Below are 16,760 nucleotides of genomic sequence, written 5' to 3'. Positions count from 1 at the left end.
TGTAAGAATGTGACTTCCTGGCTCCCCCGCTTCGGATCGCACAGGCACCCCTTGGCTGCCCACACTGGCAGAGGCACTGGAATGAGGGAGGGAGGTGCACTGAGCAAGGGGAAGTGCTCTCACTAGGGGAAAGGGGGTCAGAGGCCCTGGGGAAATCACAGGTGTCCCCTTCTATTGTCTTTTTAAAAATGTAATCCCTGAGTTTTCCTTTGAGGAACGAAGTGCAAAGGGGAAAGAAGAGTACATCTCTGTTCATGTCTGTTTGTGGGTGATGGTCTCCATTGTCAACATGTTATAAGGCCAAGGAGGCAGGGTTAGTTCTTCACGGGATCGCTTTCTGCTTTTATTTAGAGAACTCTCAGAGCGCAAAAAGAGAGGTGTATCAAGGATGCATAAATGAGCCCCTGGCACTGGCCAAGCACTGTGCCTGATTCCCAGCAGCAACGCGACAGGAATGTGGCCTGGATGGGCTGTTAAGGATGAGTCTATGATAAATACCAAAATTGAGTGTTTGGAAACTTTCATTTTAAATTGCGTAATATCCATCCAAGTGCATGATCAGTGGGCCCTTCCTTCCTTCCTCCCTTCCTACCTTCATTCCTTCCTTCCCTCCTTCCTTCCTTCCCTCCCTCTCTTTCTTTTTTTCTTTTCTTTTCTTTTCTTCTTTTCTTTCTCCTTCCCTCCCTCCCTTTCTTCCTCCCTCCGTTTGTTCATTCTTTCTTTCCTTCCTTCCTTCCCTCCCTCCCTCACTCTCTCTTTTTTTTCTTTCTTTCTCTTTTTTTGTATCTTTTAAAACTAAAAAAATTTTCTAGTAATTCATCATTATTCCATTTTATAAACTCACACTTTGCAAAGAAAATTTTAAGAAAATCAGCTCGTACACAAGAAGGTCGAGTGCCCTGCCTTCTCAGTCCTTACAGCAAGCCCCGGGAAGCTGAGACCTGAAACCAGGCAGCCGGGAAGGAGGGAGGGTGCCGAGCAGAAGAAGGCAGGCTTTGAACCAGGTCCATCAGCCCCCAGAGCCCGTGCTCCGCAGCTCCTGTTCACAAACACATGCAAACCCGTATTTCAGAGCTAAGTAGAAATACCCTTTGCATTGCAGAATCTCAGTTCAGAGGCCAGGAAGCAGGTCTCTGGCGTCAGGCTGCGTCTAACAGATTCTCCACGAACATTGCCTAACTTTGCCTCTGCTCTTTATTCTTAGGGACAGATTAAGAAGGACATGCCCTCATTTTCAGGTGACAACTGGCTTAGGTCAAAAAAACCAAGCTTCCAATCTCTCTTCGTTTGGAAAGGGGACTCTAGCCTTGACATGTAATCTTGCTATTCCTTGGTGAACTTTATTTTTTTTTTCCCCTCCTGAGTTTTATTGAAGAATTTTTAGCCTCAAGTTTCCATTTAAAAGTTAAGCTTATTTTTTTTCTTGTACTCCTTTCATGAATAAATTAGGCAGAGAACGTGTCAAAAATACTTTTAAATGGATATATGTGCAACCAACATCTTCAAGTCTTGAAATAGATGGCCTTGGTACTGTTTTAAATTGCGTCCTCTTTTCCTTCCCCCACCCGGTCCTCGAGAGAACAGGCTGTCGGAGAGCCAGGAAGGCAAAGGCTTTTCATTTTGTTCTGGTGGCTGCCGGGTCGCCCGAGCGCCCTCCGGTCCACCTGTTTGATGGGCTAGGAACCCTGGTCTCCGTGCGGCCCCGGGGCGGGAGAGGTTAGAGTCGCAGGCTGCCAGAGAATGTGTCTCTGCGGGTGGGTTCTGCTAACTTTCCCTGGCTCGCTCCTCTCAGTTCTGTGAAGCCCAAATGTGCGTGCAATGAAAATCGACACCGGGGATGTCTTCTCTCCCCTGCCGCACAGGCCCACAGCCTGGAGCATGGCGGTGGTGGCAGCCAACTCATTTTCTGAAGAAGCCCAGAGGAAACCGAGAAAGGATTGCCCACAGCACTTGCCCGACTCGACAACAATGAACATCAAGTTCAATGCAAATAGAAGGAGAAAAAAGAGAAAACCCAGAACTGTGGTTTCAGTAGCCCTACGTAAGAATATTTTTCTAGAAGAAAGCTCTAATCGCTGATATTAATTTAAGGTAAATTAAAAAAAAACTTGATGTTTAATTTCTTCTTAAACACTTCTTCCTAATTGGAAGTGCTGGCTAGACCGATTATTGGGCATGACTCACTTGTTATTTAATGTCTCCCTGATACCACAGGTAGGTTATACAGTGACTCATTGATGTTCAGTGCTGGGATCAAAGCTCACTTTTAGGATCCCGAGAGAGGAGAGGGTTGGAGAATATCCGGGTTCCTCGGTGACCTCCTAGGGGCCGTGGCTCGTGGGGGACCAGGGCCCAATGCAAGTAAACACATTTCTTATTAAGCTACTACTAGGTTAGGTCGTCTTAGCAGGCAGCACAGTTCCTTGAATTCAGGAACTCAGAGAGGACACCAAATGGGTCAGGGAACATTTGGAAGCAGCCTGTGACGCTGATGTCCAGCTGAGGGGAAGACTGCTCCACCTGGGCTCTGTGTGACGTCTCCGCAGCAGGCACTGGTCACCTGAGGGAGGGCCGAGCATCTCCTGCCCTGACCAGAGTGGGTGGGGGGAGAGCCAGGCGGAGTACGAAGGGATCCCTTTATCAAAAGAATCCACCCCGTGTTGAGAGCGTAATTATTCTAAATGTAGCTATAGCAACAAAAGCAGTGTATGAAATAGAGTAAGAGTCACTCGTGGAGTGTGTGCAGGGGCGGAGGTGAGGGGCGTTCGAGACGAGGCATTAAAAGTGGGTTTCAGTAGGTTCGAGGTTTGCTGGTTTTCCGGTAGCCGAAGGGTAGGTCGCCAGGCTGGGCATAGCTTGATTTTGACAGCAGTCCTGGTTCTGTTTCTGAGGACCCTCTGTCACCTTGGGAAAAGTCTCCTACCGCACTTTATTTCCTTCAGATCCTCACTGTAATTTTGTGAGGATGTATGTGAGTAGGAAAGTCACCGAGATTCATTCAGGCTTCTGTAAATCTGTGGTGTTACTCACGTGCGCAGGGGTGACGCTGCTAATAAGACTTCGTGTAAATTCAGTTCACCAGCAGCCCCAGTGCTTTGCTCAAGCTAGAAAACTTCAGGGCAATTGAGTCAAGATCAAGTTACTCAAGTCCTGTTTGGCAAGGCGGAGGTGGTGACAGATCAGGGGCACCAAGAGAGGATATGGTTAGATAGATGACCTCCCATTTTCTAACTCTCACATGGCCCCCTTTGTCTGCGGAGCAAAACCACCTTGTCCCTCCTGATATCAGCCGTTTGTCAGACGAGGAATAACGGAGGCAGCTCTGCGACCCGGGGGCTCTCTGAGCTCTGCCTTGTTGCTCGGAGGGCAGTTCTGGATTCTTCCCCTGTGTCTGATATCAGGCCTTTATTCGGGATCAGGCACTACTGAATGAGTCAACAGTGTTGGCGTGAGGAAAGATGATAATTGTATTAAGGAATTAGATAACATTAGTCCACGGTGAAAACAGAGCTGCGTCAGAACCGTAAGGGGCGCCCACATTCGGATCCTGCGCTCGGGTTGATCTGCACAAAGGCTTATCTGTTAAAAAGTGGAAGAAAGGATGACAGCATGAGACAACTCCTGTAACTAATAAACTTCTGAAATGCTGTTTCGTATGTTTGCTTTTCATTAAATTCAGGAATGGTTGCGACTCTGTTGTTGTGATTCAACATTTATTCGTCTCTGTTTTTCATATACAAAGGCGTAGGGATGCCAGAAAATAAACTGTTAACGGAGAATTAACTTCTTTGGCATGCTTTCATACTTATCTTCCAAATTAAAGAAAATGAAATGGGCAGAAACAGAGTGTAGATTACCTCCTTTTTGTCAAAAATGGTGGGAATTTGAAAATTAATAATAAAAAAGGGAACAGATGCAGTAACATGCCAGAGGGAGATTAATGTGGGGAGTAAAATCTGTGAGCGACAAAACTGAAGCAGTGGGAGGCGGTTGTACAATCAAAATCAGGATAAAAGAGAAATTATAAACAACCCTGCACTTGTCAAAGTAGTAGTCATGAAACCCTGACTCTGCCAGCAGTGAGGACCTGTGTTAGCACTTTGGGGTAAGGACGGTAGCCGGGCGCCAGGTAGGAGGGCAGTGTGAGGTTGCTGGGCGGCAGCCATCTTGTGTCGAACAGATGGCGCCGAAAGCTGGCAGGGGAGGGGCTCCTTAGCAGAACTAATCAGACAGTAACAGATAGGGCAGCTGGGAAGACTGACCACAGAGAGGGAGTCTGCGGGGTAGCCGAGTGCCATGATGTTTGCAGTGGTGTGCCCATTGGTCTGAGATAAGACCTTGCAATGTCTTTCCCATCTACAGAAGAACGGAAACTTTTGTTCCAAAAGACAAATTTGAGTTGAATTGTAGCACGGTTGGTGGGGGGTGGGGGGGGCATCGGGGTAGAGACTCAGGAAGGAAGAACTGTCCATCTCGAAATGTGTGGCGTGAGTGTTCAGTCCCGGCTACCGTGGAACTTTGATTTTTGCTGTTGGGGGTAGGGGGTGGGGGCGCGGGNTCTATATTTTATGCATCAGAGAGTTTCTGGTATCAAGGCTAGAGTTAAAATTAGAAGAGATTTTTCTGATATGATTTCTGCCACATATGTCTTTAACGAATGAACACCGAAACCCACAGACGAGACGCGCATTTACGCTTAATAATTTCTCAGAACCTAATTGGAGCCACGTAGATCCAGAGCCACTTGACCTTCTTTTCTCTCCCCTGAAACTGCGATGGAACATCAAAAGCCAAGCATAATTCAGAGCCCCAAACCTTAAAACAAAAATAAGATTAAGTCCTTCTGGAAGAAATGAAAGAGAAAATGATCTATTAAATAACTCATTAAGGAATCATGTTGTTTAAATATAGAGTTGGGACATTCATGCTCAAACTATTACTTTAACAAAGAAATCCAGATCTCCTACATCTGTTTTTGAACTAGTGTATTTCTCTCTCTCTCTCTCTCTCTTTTTTTTTTTTTTTTTTGCAGAAGCTTTGTAGCTTGGCTCAATTTATTCATTTTGGAGGGGGAGGGGGAAACATTACCAGGATTTGAAATAGGTGGTATAACATAGCCATATGCTATTTATGCAGCAGTTTCTGCAATAAATCTAATTTGGTGCTGTCAAAAAATTAAACTTATTTGAAATAGCAGCACATTAGTAAATGATTGTGGCAGATTTAAAGTTGTCATTTAGTCTCTCCTTACTCTTAACAGCATCTCGCCAATTTTTCTTCTCCCCCTTGCTCAACTCTGTGAAAATGTCTCAGTTCTTTGTCCTGCAGTCCTGCAAATATTTTCACATCTGAAAGAAGGTCTTGCCTTAAGGTAATCGAGGAAGGGGGTGGAAGGAGTACCCTCTGTTGTTAAGAGGCTACATGGAGAGATAGGCAGAAGAATCCATGCACCAGAGAAAAATCACTGTATTCTCATCATTTTCAATTCTTAGAAAAGCAAAACTGTTAGTCTCATTCAGAATGTAGACAAATTAAGGAAGGTCAGTTCTCTATTAAGGAGCTGAAATATTTTTATCTTCCAGCCTACATCCATATGCTGCTTCGGGAAAACTGGTATGAACGAATGTCAATGACATCAGCTCTTGGTCCTCACCTAGCAGGGCCCTTAGAAACGGCTTCACTGTTCTCTAGTAAACCTGGCAACATTGCTTCTATGCCGCTTTATTTTTGCTGTGAAATTTGTCTTGCAGGTGCTAGTATCAAAGTATCTAAAACTTTTTCCTAGTTTTTCTGTTTCAAAGATAAAACAAGCATCTTACACCTGAGGCAGACAACTGTTAACAGGATTCTGTGAATTCCTTAAATCGGTCCATTTGAAAGAGCCATCGGGATGCGATTTCCCCTGTTCTTTTTCTTACGTATTTTGGAGGGGAAAAGTGGATGTGTGTGCACACTCATGCATCCGTGTGTGAGTGTAAGTGCTGTTCAACTGAGTGGCTTTTCATTTGTTTACGTTCTTGTCATATACATTTTCTAAAACAAACCTACTAGTGGGTTTCTGAAACACGGTTTGCTAAGAATGCAGCTTCCTTCACGGTGATTTAAGCAGCCCCTGTGAAACTAGCATTTTGCTAATACTTCCTTCTCTTACATAGCAAATCAGACCACGGGAGTGATCAGATAACCAGTACCCTTCCCACCCTGTACAGGAGCAGGCATCCAGGTAACCCAAGTACCGTCAGGCACAGATTACACTGAATGGGGAAAAAAAATACCCGGAAAAATAATAAACTTGCTGGGTAAATTAGGTACTAGCTCTGAAGTGTTCTCCACATAAAAAGAAATGATTTAGAAATCATGTTTTGGGAAGCTGGAAGAGGAAACACCTCTTAGAATTCATATTTCTTGTTCAAAAGCCACACCTTCAATTACATGATATATATTACATAAGAATGATTTATAGGACATAGGGGATTTTGGAGATGAGGAATAGAATTGAAATTCGAGCTAAGAAAGAATGTCTGCCCTTGGATTTGAAGCTGTCTTTGTTGGGTTTTGTTTCTGCTTTGATATTTAGCATCACAATAATTTTCTTTAACACATCTGAAGAATTGTTCCGAAAAAGTGGGGTTTTTTTTGGAAATTATAAATATTTAACCAATCAAACCCTTAATATTCAAATTTTAAGTTGCATGTTTTTAGGCTGCTTTTATTGATAAAACCTGCCTTCAATTTTATGTCCATGAAAAAAGCTTTAATTTTTGCCTTTTCTACAAAGGGTTTAGAAGATTTTCCTGGCTTGGTTAATTGTGCTTAATAAAAGCATATGCAATAGGGACAAAATCTGGGGATAGTTCTTCCAAATCTAAAAGAAGCGTTATGAATGAAGGGGCACTTCGGTTCCATTTAGCTTCACATTTATTTGTGACAGTGGTTTGGTTAAAATCCATGTCATCTCTTTCCTCCTAAATAAGTGATCTCCCTTTTTCTTATAAGAAAACTGAATCGAGTCATTGGCTTGCCTTTTTCCTAGAGAATACGGTTGTCTGAAATACTTTGAAATAATTCAACGTAAAGTGATTTCATGTCTGATTTACGAAGGGAGAGCAGATACTCGATAGCAGTGGATGACACAGAATAAATTCACTTGAGAGTATGATTTTCACCTAATTTTTATGAGTTAATTTTTTTCACAGATCTGGCCTATTGGTACAACTTCTATTTCTAGCTAGATGATGGTGTGCTTGTTGGACGACATATATTTGAATATTATTGAAGTAGAACTGTTTATTTTTTAAATGATGAAATTTAAAATAGCCTCAATTTGTGTGTTATGGGTTCAGTCTCTCAAAGCAGTAGTGGAGCTGTGTGTTAATGTATAGCTTTTAATTGAAATGGTACATATTTGTACATTTTAAGCATTTCACTGTAAAATTTCTTAATTGGAATACTCTTTCCCTTGGCTAATTCATTAGTGAAAATATTTATTCCTCAAGTTAATGCTGTATAGTATGAAACAATTTTTACATAGTGTAAACTTGTTTATGATATTTTGATTTCACTAAAAACTTTTATTTTGCTCCTTATACATATAGTTCATACTTGATATAATAAGAAGTGCAGACACACATGAAGGAAATACATATCAGCTGTCTGGTTTTACAAACGATCATTAAAATACCATGTCTTACTACTTTGACTCCAAATTATTGTCTTCCCGAACCCAAGAGTAATTTTCACAAGTACATTACACAACAGAACTTCATCTTCTGCTGGTTAGCAGGAGAGGATTTAAATCCATGCCGACAGTTCATTTGACAATGACCTTGAGGGGCTCTGCTTCTTGAAGAAGAAAGCAGAAGCTTGCGGTAAACAAAGTTCACTTCTGACAGATGGATTGAATGACAGAAAGGTTGCGAGTGCCAGAATAGCCCTGGCAGCGGAGGAGACGTTCAGTGGAATCCAACAGGAGAGGAGGTGCGAACAGGTGCGGGGCTGCTGACGGAAGGGGAGCCAGATGGAAGGAGCCGGAGCCAGTTTATTTAAAGGAAAAGGCAGAAAACATTGAAAGGCTGTGCGATCAGTGGCTAAAAGTGTTCATAGAGGAAGGTAAAAATTCACAAAGCAAAACTGCACAGTGGGGTAGCTAACACTTAGCATAATGGTAGTAATTTGTGAGTTTAGTTTGGAAGTTGCAATTGAAATACATTCATCTTGGCTTTTGACACCATCAAGTATAGATATTTGAAAGTTGTTTATTTTTTTTTAAGTTTCTAAGCTTTTTTTATCCATCCATTAATTTATTTTTTTTCCAGCCAGAAGCTCCGTTGTGATAATACTAAGATTGTGTCGTCAGCTAGGAAAAGAAAAAAAAAAAAATTTAAAGTGAAGGTTAACATTCCATTCAAATTTATCTCGCGATGCCTCAGTTTTGTTCACATATGGGAAGCAAATGCACACACTGTTGGGTGACATCTGTAATATCTAAGAAATTTGCAATGTTGGAACCAATGTTGGTTGCTTTTGTTGTTTTGAGTCTCTGTTCATTTCGTGAAGTCCAGTTTGATTGTTCCAGCAAGATTAATGCTCTCTGAAACATATACTTGCCTGCCTGATCTGCAGGTTAATTTCTGTTGCTGAGGGTGCCCTGATTTTCACTGACTTTCCTTGACCTGCCCTCAGGCGGACACCTGCAAACTCAAGAGGCATTTACAATAGGAACAGTATACAGTGGGGCAAGGAAGGGAGGACTTTCTTGTTTTCTCAGACCTATTACAATTAAACTTTCCGCCAACCAAACACATCCTTGCTAAGCATCTCCCTGGTCACATCACCCAAGCCACGTATGTGGGTCCTCGTCCACCACGGCCATCCTGAAAATTTTCCGACGTTACATGACTGATAATGAGCTGCCACTTGAAGAGGAGCTGTTGTGAAGCCATCCCTAAGAGAAATGATGAAAATGCACGATTATTTTGAGATGTTAAAGATCTAGTCATTTATCCACCAGAGTTTCTGCACACTTTTCACAAGGGTTATAGACACCCAAGGTGTACCCAGTGAGCAGCACATTCACGTTCCCCGTCTCAGAGCAGCCTGGATCAGGTAGCCTACGTGGGATTAGGTCGGGTGTTCGGAACAGTCGGATTTTAGAGAGCACATCTACGATCCATGGCTTGCTTTTGTCAGTGAAAAGAGAGAACTGCAATTTGATTATCAGTTACAGAAGACGTTTATTCACGCCTGTGTTGTTCGTGGAGAGCCGTGTGCTCTTGGTCATTTCTTTTTAAGACTGGGTGAGTGTATACACAACTGTATATTCAGAGAACGAGTAAATGATTCTTCTAAAAAAGGAAGTTGATCATCTGTATTTACAACCAGCTCCAAAATGTGCCTCTTTCCCCCCACTTGTTAAGAAGTTTTCATTTAATAGACATTGACCTAAAATCTTACATAAAGTTGATTGGAGCATACTTGCTTTAATTGTAATGTACTGAGTTTCCCATCTCTTCCATCACAGTTCCTGAATACCTTTAGAAAATCCTTTTAATAACAGTGTAGGAGCCTTTTTATAATAATGTGGAAAGCTAGTGTAGTGCTTCTGTGTAAAATAATACCACAAAACTCAACTGAATTATGGGATACGAATTGAAAGGTTGGAAAAAGAAGCTGAAACAATTAGTCATCATTTGCTACATCACAAATTAAACTTCAGGCTCTTTAGAGCTGGAACGCAGAGCTTTCCAGAAATATGTGAACTTAGCTGTACTCAGCATCATGTCCTATGTCATAGGGGTTTTGTAATTTTTTTTGAATGAGGGAATAACGGGTTGATTGCTAGTAAATAGGCATTCATTTGACATTAGCTCTACTAGGCGCGCTACAGGTTTTCTCGATGAAGCGGGCGTGATCCTTCTTTGTCCTGGTGGATAAGGTGGATTTAATAACTTACCTATGTGTGTGTGTGTAAAATCTGGAAAACAGTATTTATATTTATAAATATTCCTTAACTCAGATCACTGTGAGTGAACGAATTAGTGAAACAAGCCTAGTCCAGCCCTCGTTATCATACGTGAGGACTGCGGTGAGGGATGCTAAGTGACTTGCCCAAGGTCAACGGCTTTTCAGTGGAAGCTGAGAGAGCAGTCTCCATCTCCTCACTCTTAGCCTAGCGCTCTTCCTGGTATTCCACATTACACAGTCCTGGTATTCAATGATAACATGACTTGTCGGAAAAAGCCTATTAAAATCTTTCTGTAGGAGTCTTGCACAACCTGTTGCTGAAAGGAAAAACAATTTTCTTTTTTGGACTTTTCCATGCAGTTACTAGTTCTTGAAACAAAAGAGCTGTAACTTACAAGCAGTGACCACTTCTTGAAATGCTCCTCCTGGGGACAGTGGTCAGGATAGCTCCCTGGACACGCTGCTTACTCCCTGATGGGCACGTTACTCACATTAACTCACTTAGTCTCCACGTGACCCTTTCAGGTAGATTCGGCCATGAGCCCATTTTATAGATAAGAAAACTGAGGTGGATGGAGGTTGCTACCGCAACCAAGGTCACGGCACTAGCAGTGAGGTGGGGTTGGGATTCAAGCAATTAGGCTCCAGGATAGGTTTATTTATTACACTTACTATGTTGTCTCTGATGGTGGGTGTTGTGAGAAAATCAATTCTGTGATCAGTTCCTTTTTGGAAAGTTGAATTAAATAGGGTTCTTGCCAGTAGGGCTTCTCAGAGCCTTGAAATGCTAACTAGTGCACATTGTGACTCTCTTGGAAAGGGATTTCATTTTCAGCCATTTTCCAAATTTATACGACTTATGGAAACTCTTCTATCAAATCTCCATATCTTTCCCAGGAATCAGGTTTTTAGGAATACACTTTGGGAAAAATTAATCTAAATTCATTTCTGGTAGGATAATTGAAAATTGCCATATGGGAAGTTTTTGTTTTCTTATCGGTACCTTTGGAACTCCTCTCCCCAATCCTTCCATTCATGCAGAGAGCAGGTGGGTGGGTACCTTTCCATTTAGGTTGAGCGTGTCCTCTAAAGCGTGGGGGAGAGTCTCTGGCCATTCCTTGAACGGTCAGCTGTGCCAGAGTTAGGTTACACTGGGTTCTTTCGACCTCACCGTTCCAACTGGGACTTTATATGGTAGTCGTTCTTGGCAAATAACTAGATGCCAGTCAGTTGGTCAGATTTAGGTACCCCTCTCAAAGCTTGACTCAGAACAAGATTGCATAGAGTAAAATACCATGGATGCTTTGGGATGTAAATCCTTTCGGAAAACCTTCTGCCAGGAGTTATTAGCACAGGTTCAAAGTCTGGGCCCCTAAATCAGACTTGCAATAGACCTTCCTCTCCTTCAACTCGTGCTATCCCAGTATTCCTCCCTTCTAAGTATAGCCCTTCCTGTATCCTGAAGAAATGGAGCAACTCATGGAGAGTAAGCTCTAGAAGTTGAGAAGTGGAGCACTGCTAATGTGTTGATTTTTCTGTAAATACATGTGGAGGTGCCTATAATTTGTCATTATTTCCAGCAGCTTCTATTGGTAAGATTTTCTGTAAATAACGATGTGGCAGTGATAACGATGGCTGGAACAGGACTCTTCCGAGGGCTTGCAGTGTGTGGTCCTGGCTTCCCCACCCAGCCCTCCCCTTGCTGGGTTCTTGAATTCCATTTCTTCCAACAAACAAACTCCAGCAATTTTTGTAGAGGATTGAAACCATTCATTGGCTTATCTGAATTCCACAAAGTGCAGATTTTGTTTCGCAGTAAGTGAGAACTACAAAGACAACAGATTAGCTCAGCAGGCGGTGGGACGGTTTATCAAACTGGCTGACACACCAATTGACTAATACGACTACGTGGTCCTCTTGATCAGCTTTGAAAGTGCTAGTTTGTTGTTGTTGTTGTTGTTTTTTACCAGAAACAAGTAATGAATGATACAAGGTTGATTACCAGAGATTCAAAAATCTGTAGGGGAAAAAAAAGAAATCTGTGAGGAAAAATCTCTTAGGGAATCTGTTATTGCCGTTTAACAATTACAGAAAGACTATTAAATCCTAAAGATTTTCCAACTGTACGCACATTTACTTATTAGGAGTCTTAATGCATGTTCATAACTGGATATTTTTCTATAATTTGCCAGCTTGGCTGTGTGGGATAATTTTTAGTATGCTTTAAATTTAATTTTAATTATGCATATGTATTTTGGGAGGTGCTTCAAACCAGATCTGATTTTTTTTAAAAAAAGGTTTTATTGCTTATATTTGTGTAACATGGTAACTGCTCCAGCTTTCGTTGTTCTTCATTTTCTATCAGAATTCTCTATTTCTCCTCTCAAGCAGTGGTGACTGGCCAACTTAAATGAGAAATTTGTCAAGGTAAAAAAAATGTTATTTTAATAGCTTTTGCTTTTTGTAAAAAATTGTGAGATTTGATATCTTCACAAGGCATCGAAAGTTAGCAGGTTTTGGCAACATGGTTATTTTGATTTGTGGCCCATTGGGATTAAAAATGATTCTTTGCCCTGGGGAAGTAGACAAAGGACTTATGCTCAAACCCACACTGTCCAATAGAAATACAAGGAGAGCCACAATGTGCAAGCCGCCTATTTAATGAAAAATTTCCAAATAGCCGTATTTTAAAAGGTAAAAAGAAACAGGTGAAATTAAGGCTAATAGTTTAGTTAACCCAATATAGAAAATGGTATCATTTCAACATGTAATCAATATAAATTAATGAGACTTTTTTCTTTTTTTTTTCCTTCTAATTCCCCCCAGCCCAGTGTGTATTATTTACACAGACAGCACCTCTCACTTCAGCCTAGCCACGTGTTAGGTAGTGGCAGCCACATGTGGCCAGTGGCTGCTGTCTAAACCATGGCAGCCCTAGGCTCTTGTGTTCACTTTCCCCAGCTTCCCTTCAACGCCCAGTCTGGATGCAGTCGGTTTTTCCTGAGCATAAACCCTGAATTCTATTTCTACAAGGACTGGAGTCATTCTATAAAAACAAGAAAATCATGTCAGCTTTTTCTGTAATTTTGGAGCCAGTAGCCAGGCCTGTCTTTGATTAGTCCTTTTCTGAAGAACTGCCACTTCAAGCAGGAGGGGGAGGCAGAGAGAGGAAGCTGCCATTTACTGGTCATTCTTCAAAGAGCAGCTGAACTCCTAGCCTACCAGCAGCCCCTGAGAGTATGTTCTCCCTATCCTACGGTCCCGCCTTTGCCTTTACACCTTACAACTGTTGCAAATAAATTCGACAATGAAATAACTAGATGCCAGGCATTAGTTGAATTTAGACCTTTGTCAAATGGTGGTGTGGGCCGGATGTTGCTGGTTTTTTATATAGATCGTCTCATGTATCCAGATAACATTGTTTCATTAAATGAGAGAATGACCTTAGACTGAGGTCCCGTCCAACAGCACGTGGCACGTGCCTGGCTGGGCCAGGGCCCAAATCTAGTCTGTGTGTGTCCAAAGCCCAAACTCACATCCACTGTAGAATACCACTCCTCCCATATGACTTTTTTCAGGAAATTGAGGACATTTTTTATTCTTTCTTCGAGCTTGTGAGTCTTTGAAATAATTGTATGGATCATTACACTTTGAATAGTCATCTTCTAGGAAATTATAATGAGAATAATAGTGGTAGTGATGAATATTTTGAACGCAGGATATGCCCGTGCTATACTAAGTGTATTTTACATACAATGTCCCGGTATTCTGAAGGAGAAGTACATTTTTAACCCCATTTCACATTTGAGAAAACAGAATCAGAGGGAAGTGACGTGCTTGCGGTGCACAGCCAGTAAGTGAACACGTTGGGACTCTGACGCCAAGTCCAGCTGACACCAAGGTCTGAGCTCTTAACCTCTGGCTCCTGTGTGCAAATGGGTGACCCAGCCCTGCTGGCAGTGGGCTTATGTGCTCAGGCCTCAAGGCCAAGAGCGCAATGTTGCTTCTAGAGGTCCTTTAGGATTTTAGTTGCTTATGTTCCTTTCCTCGGGGCATGAATTCCCGTTTTGGGTAAGCTCGGAACAGGCTACCCTGTAGAAACGAGTTTGACTGTAGATTTAAAATAAAGGTAGAAGCAGGTCTTTGGGAACAGAGAGGGCAGCTCTGTAGCCATAGGAATGGGGAGCATCATGGCCTATTGTCCGTGAAAGAAGCAAACCCAACACACACTTACGTTACTGCAGAGAAGGACCCTTTCGGAAGGTAGGTAAGAATAGTTATAAGCATGTGTTCCAGCCAAGTAAAAATCAGGATAAATCATAAAATGACTCCAAGGGAAGATGTTTTCATGAGGAAAATGACCTCAGTCCCATGGCAGGAACATGCCCCTCTAATTTGGAAGAGTGAGAATAACACCGGGATGGGAATCCGGGCACTTGGGCCTCATTTGGTTTTCTCTTCGGTAAATATAATTGTACTTTTCAGCTCCAGAATCCCGTGCAAAAAAAATGGAAAGTTTACAGAGATCTCAGTCAAGTTTTAAAAATGAAGGAACTATATTTTTGTTAGCAAGCCAAGGTTAGTCAGTAGAACACAATCTTAATTCCTAGGTACAAACATACTGAGTGTTTGACCCAAAACACACCACTTCAGCAACAATGAAAACTCTGCTGTCTTTATTACAGCGTTTCCCTATGTAAACTCAGAGTTCTGGTAAATTCAGCCATTTGACCCATAGCTATAAACTGAGATGTGAGTTAGAAAGTACTTTTAAGAAACAAAACAGAACAAAACTCATGGCAACAACTCAGACCCAAAACAACCAATGCAAAAAAGTAGAAGGAGCAGATTGATGTACTTCATTTGCTTTCTGGGTCTTGAGAGCAACACCGGAGACTTTTCATTTCGCAGCTGTTCCAAAGTGCCTTCTGTTGCCAGGCACTGGTGGTGGGCACCTGAAGGTACCAGGGTGAGCAGTGAGCCCCAAGAGCTTCCTAGCAGGGGCAACAGTCGCAGCAAGTGGGCCTTCCTCATTTGACATTATGATCTTGACTATCAAGTGGAGTCGATTACATTTGGTATAGTTTGCTCAAGGAAGCAGAGCCATAATTAATATATATTTTAGACATATTTCTACTGTAAATGTTCAGATTTCTGGGGATCCGATGCATGGAAAAATTCTCTCATGTGGAACTTCTCACCTCCCAACATCCCAGATAAATGGAGCATGACTATTGTGCTTGAGAAATAAGATGTGATAAACTGTATTTAATAATTGTAATTCTTGCTATTACAGCCTTTTTTTTTTTTTAAGATTTTACTTAATTACCTGACAGAGAGAGAGAGAGACAGATAGAGAGCACAAGCAGGGGTAGCGGCAGAGGGAGACAGAGAAGCAGGCTCCCCGCTGAACAGGGAACCTGATGCGGGGCTTGATCAGGACCCTGAGATCATGACCTGAGCCGAAGGCAGATACTTAACTGCTGAGCCACCCAGGTGCCCCTACAGCCTATTTCTTAATAAACTTAGTAGCTGCAAAGCAACCAACACATTCCTCATTTAATAATGGATCTGAGAAATAAATTTCAAAAACATTTTAATAGTAAAATAGAAACTTTTTGCAATCAGTAGTATCACAACTTGACCGTGATACGTATCCATTGACAGGTTACAGAAATGTCATTATAATATATATATTGATCCTACTGATATCCGATCTGAAGTTACTCATCAGAAGGATGACTTATAGGGACTATATAGATAAACTCACATTTTTTTGGAGAGGAAAGGCAGGAATGAACCAAAGTGATTGGTTTACATGGAAGGGTCAGAGATGGAAAATATGGATATTCTGACAATAGAAGATGCAAAGGCAAAATCACGACCGAGTTTATTTTATGCAGTAGCATATTTGTGCTTATTCTTTGGTGAACTGGGCCCATGGTGTCAGAAAATAGACTAGACTTACAGTCACTGGTGCATCAGAGACCTCTGAGCTCTCGAAATGTTTTAAGGGTGAAAATTGCTGAAATCTGCATTTGGTGGTTGTTCGGTGTCAGTGTCTACCTATGGTAGCTACCACATCTAGGAAGCAATTTCAGAAATTGCTCTTGCTGTTGCTGTAGTAATAAGTGCTCTCCCTGCTTCTAATGTTGTCCCTTCCCCATCTGTTCCCGCACTGCAGCCAGAGTGATCTTTCTGAAGCATGAGTGTGATCACAACACTCCCCTGCTTAAAACCCTACGTTGGCTCCCTATTTCCCTCAGGATGAAGTCCTTAAAAATAGCTGCCTGTTCTGGCTCCTGCCTACATCTTCAGACTCTTCTTTCTCCAATCTCCCTCTACCAGCAGCTCGCTTCTACCCTGCAACGTGTATATGCCACCCTTCGGTCGTGCCAAGGCTGTTTGCAATGTTCCAAAGGCACCTGGGTTATCTCTCCTCCCTGAATCTTTGCACACGCTGTCCACTTCACTTGTCGCAAGATTCTTCTCATTCTTTGGATGGCTAATTCCAACTCATTTTCAGCCTCTAATTTTTTAAGCTTCCTAAAATTCTCCCTGACTATATAGTCACTCTCCACTCTCCAACTCCTGTCCCATCATCCTGCATGATAGCAGGCCTTTAACCCTAGTTTTGTATTTATTTCCCATTCTATTTCAGTTGTTCGTTCTTCTCTGTTTTCTTCACCATGAATTCTGAAGGCACGGTCGCGGTCTGTGTCTTAAACACTGATGCATCCCCACGCTTTTGTGCTTGGCACAAAGTAGGTGTTGAAGTATTTGTTGAATGGATGAGC

General features: G+C 42.1%; 1 protein-coding gene across 15 annotated transcripts in view; it reads left to right on the top strand.

Annotated features, from left to right (window-relative positions):
• SDCCAG8 (SHH signaling and ciliogenesis regulator SDCCAG8) overlaps positions 1 to 16,760 on the top strand; it is a 239,423-nt gene that overhangs the window by 130,889 nt on the left and 91,774 nt on the right. Inside the window, exon 14 of one of the 15 annotated variants that reach the window (XM_034666646.1) lies at positions 1,863 to 4,370. The exons of the other annotated variants lie outside the window; for them this stretch is intronic. Coding sequence (XP_034522537.1) covers positions 1,863 to 2,079 — 217 coding nt within the window. The 3' untranslated portion in view covers positions 2,080 to 4,370. Of the gene's footprint in view, positions 1 to 1,862; positions 4,371 to 16,760 lie in introns of those variants that run through there. 15 annotated transcript variants of the gene reach the window in all.

This window comes from Ailuropoda melanoleuca, chromosome 8 (assembly GCF_002007445.2).
Source record: "Ailuropoda melanoleuca isolate Jingjing chromosome 8, ASM200744v2, whole genome shotgun sequence".
NCBI lineage: Eukaryota > Metazoa > Chordata > Mammalia > Carnivora > Ursidae > Ailuropoda > Ailuropoda melanoleuca.
Note: the sequence above shows the minus strand (reverse complement) of the source record. Positions and strands in the feature narration are given on the sequence as shown.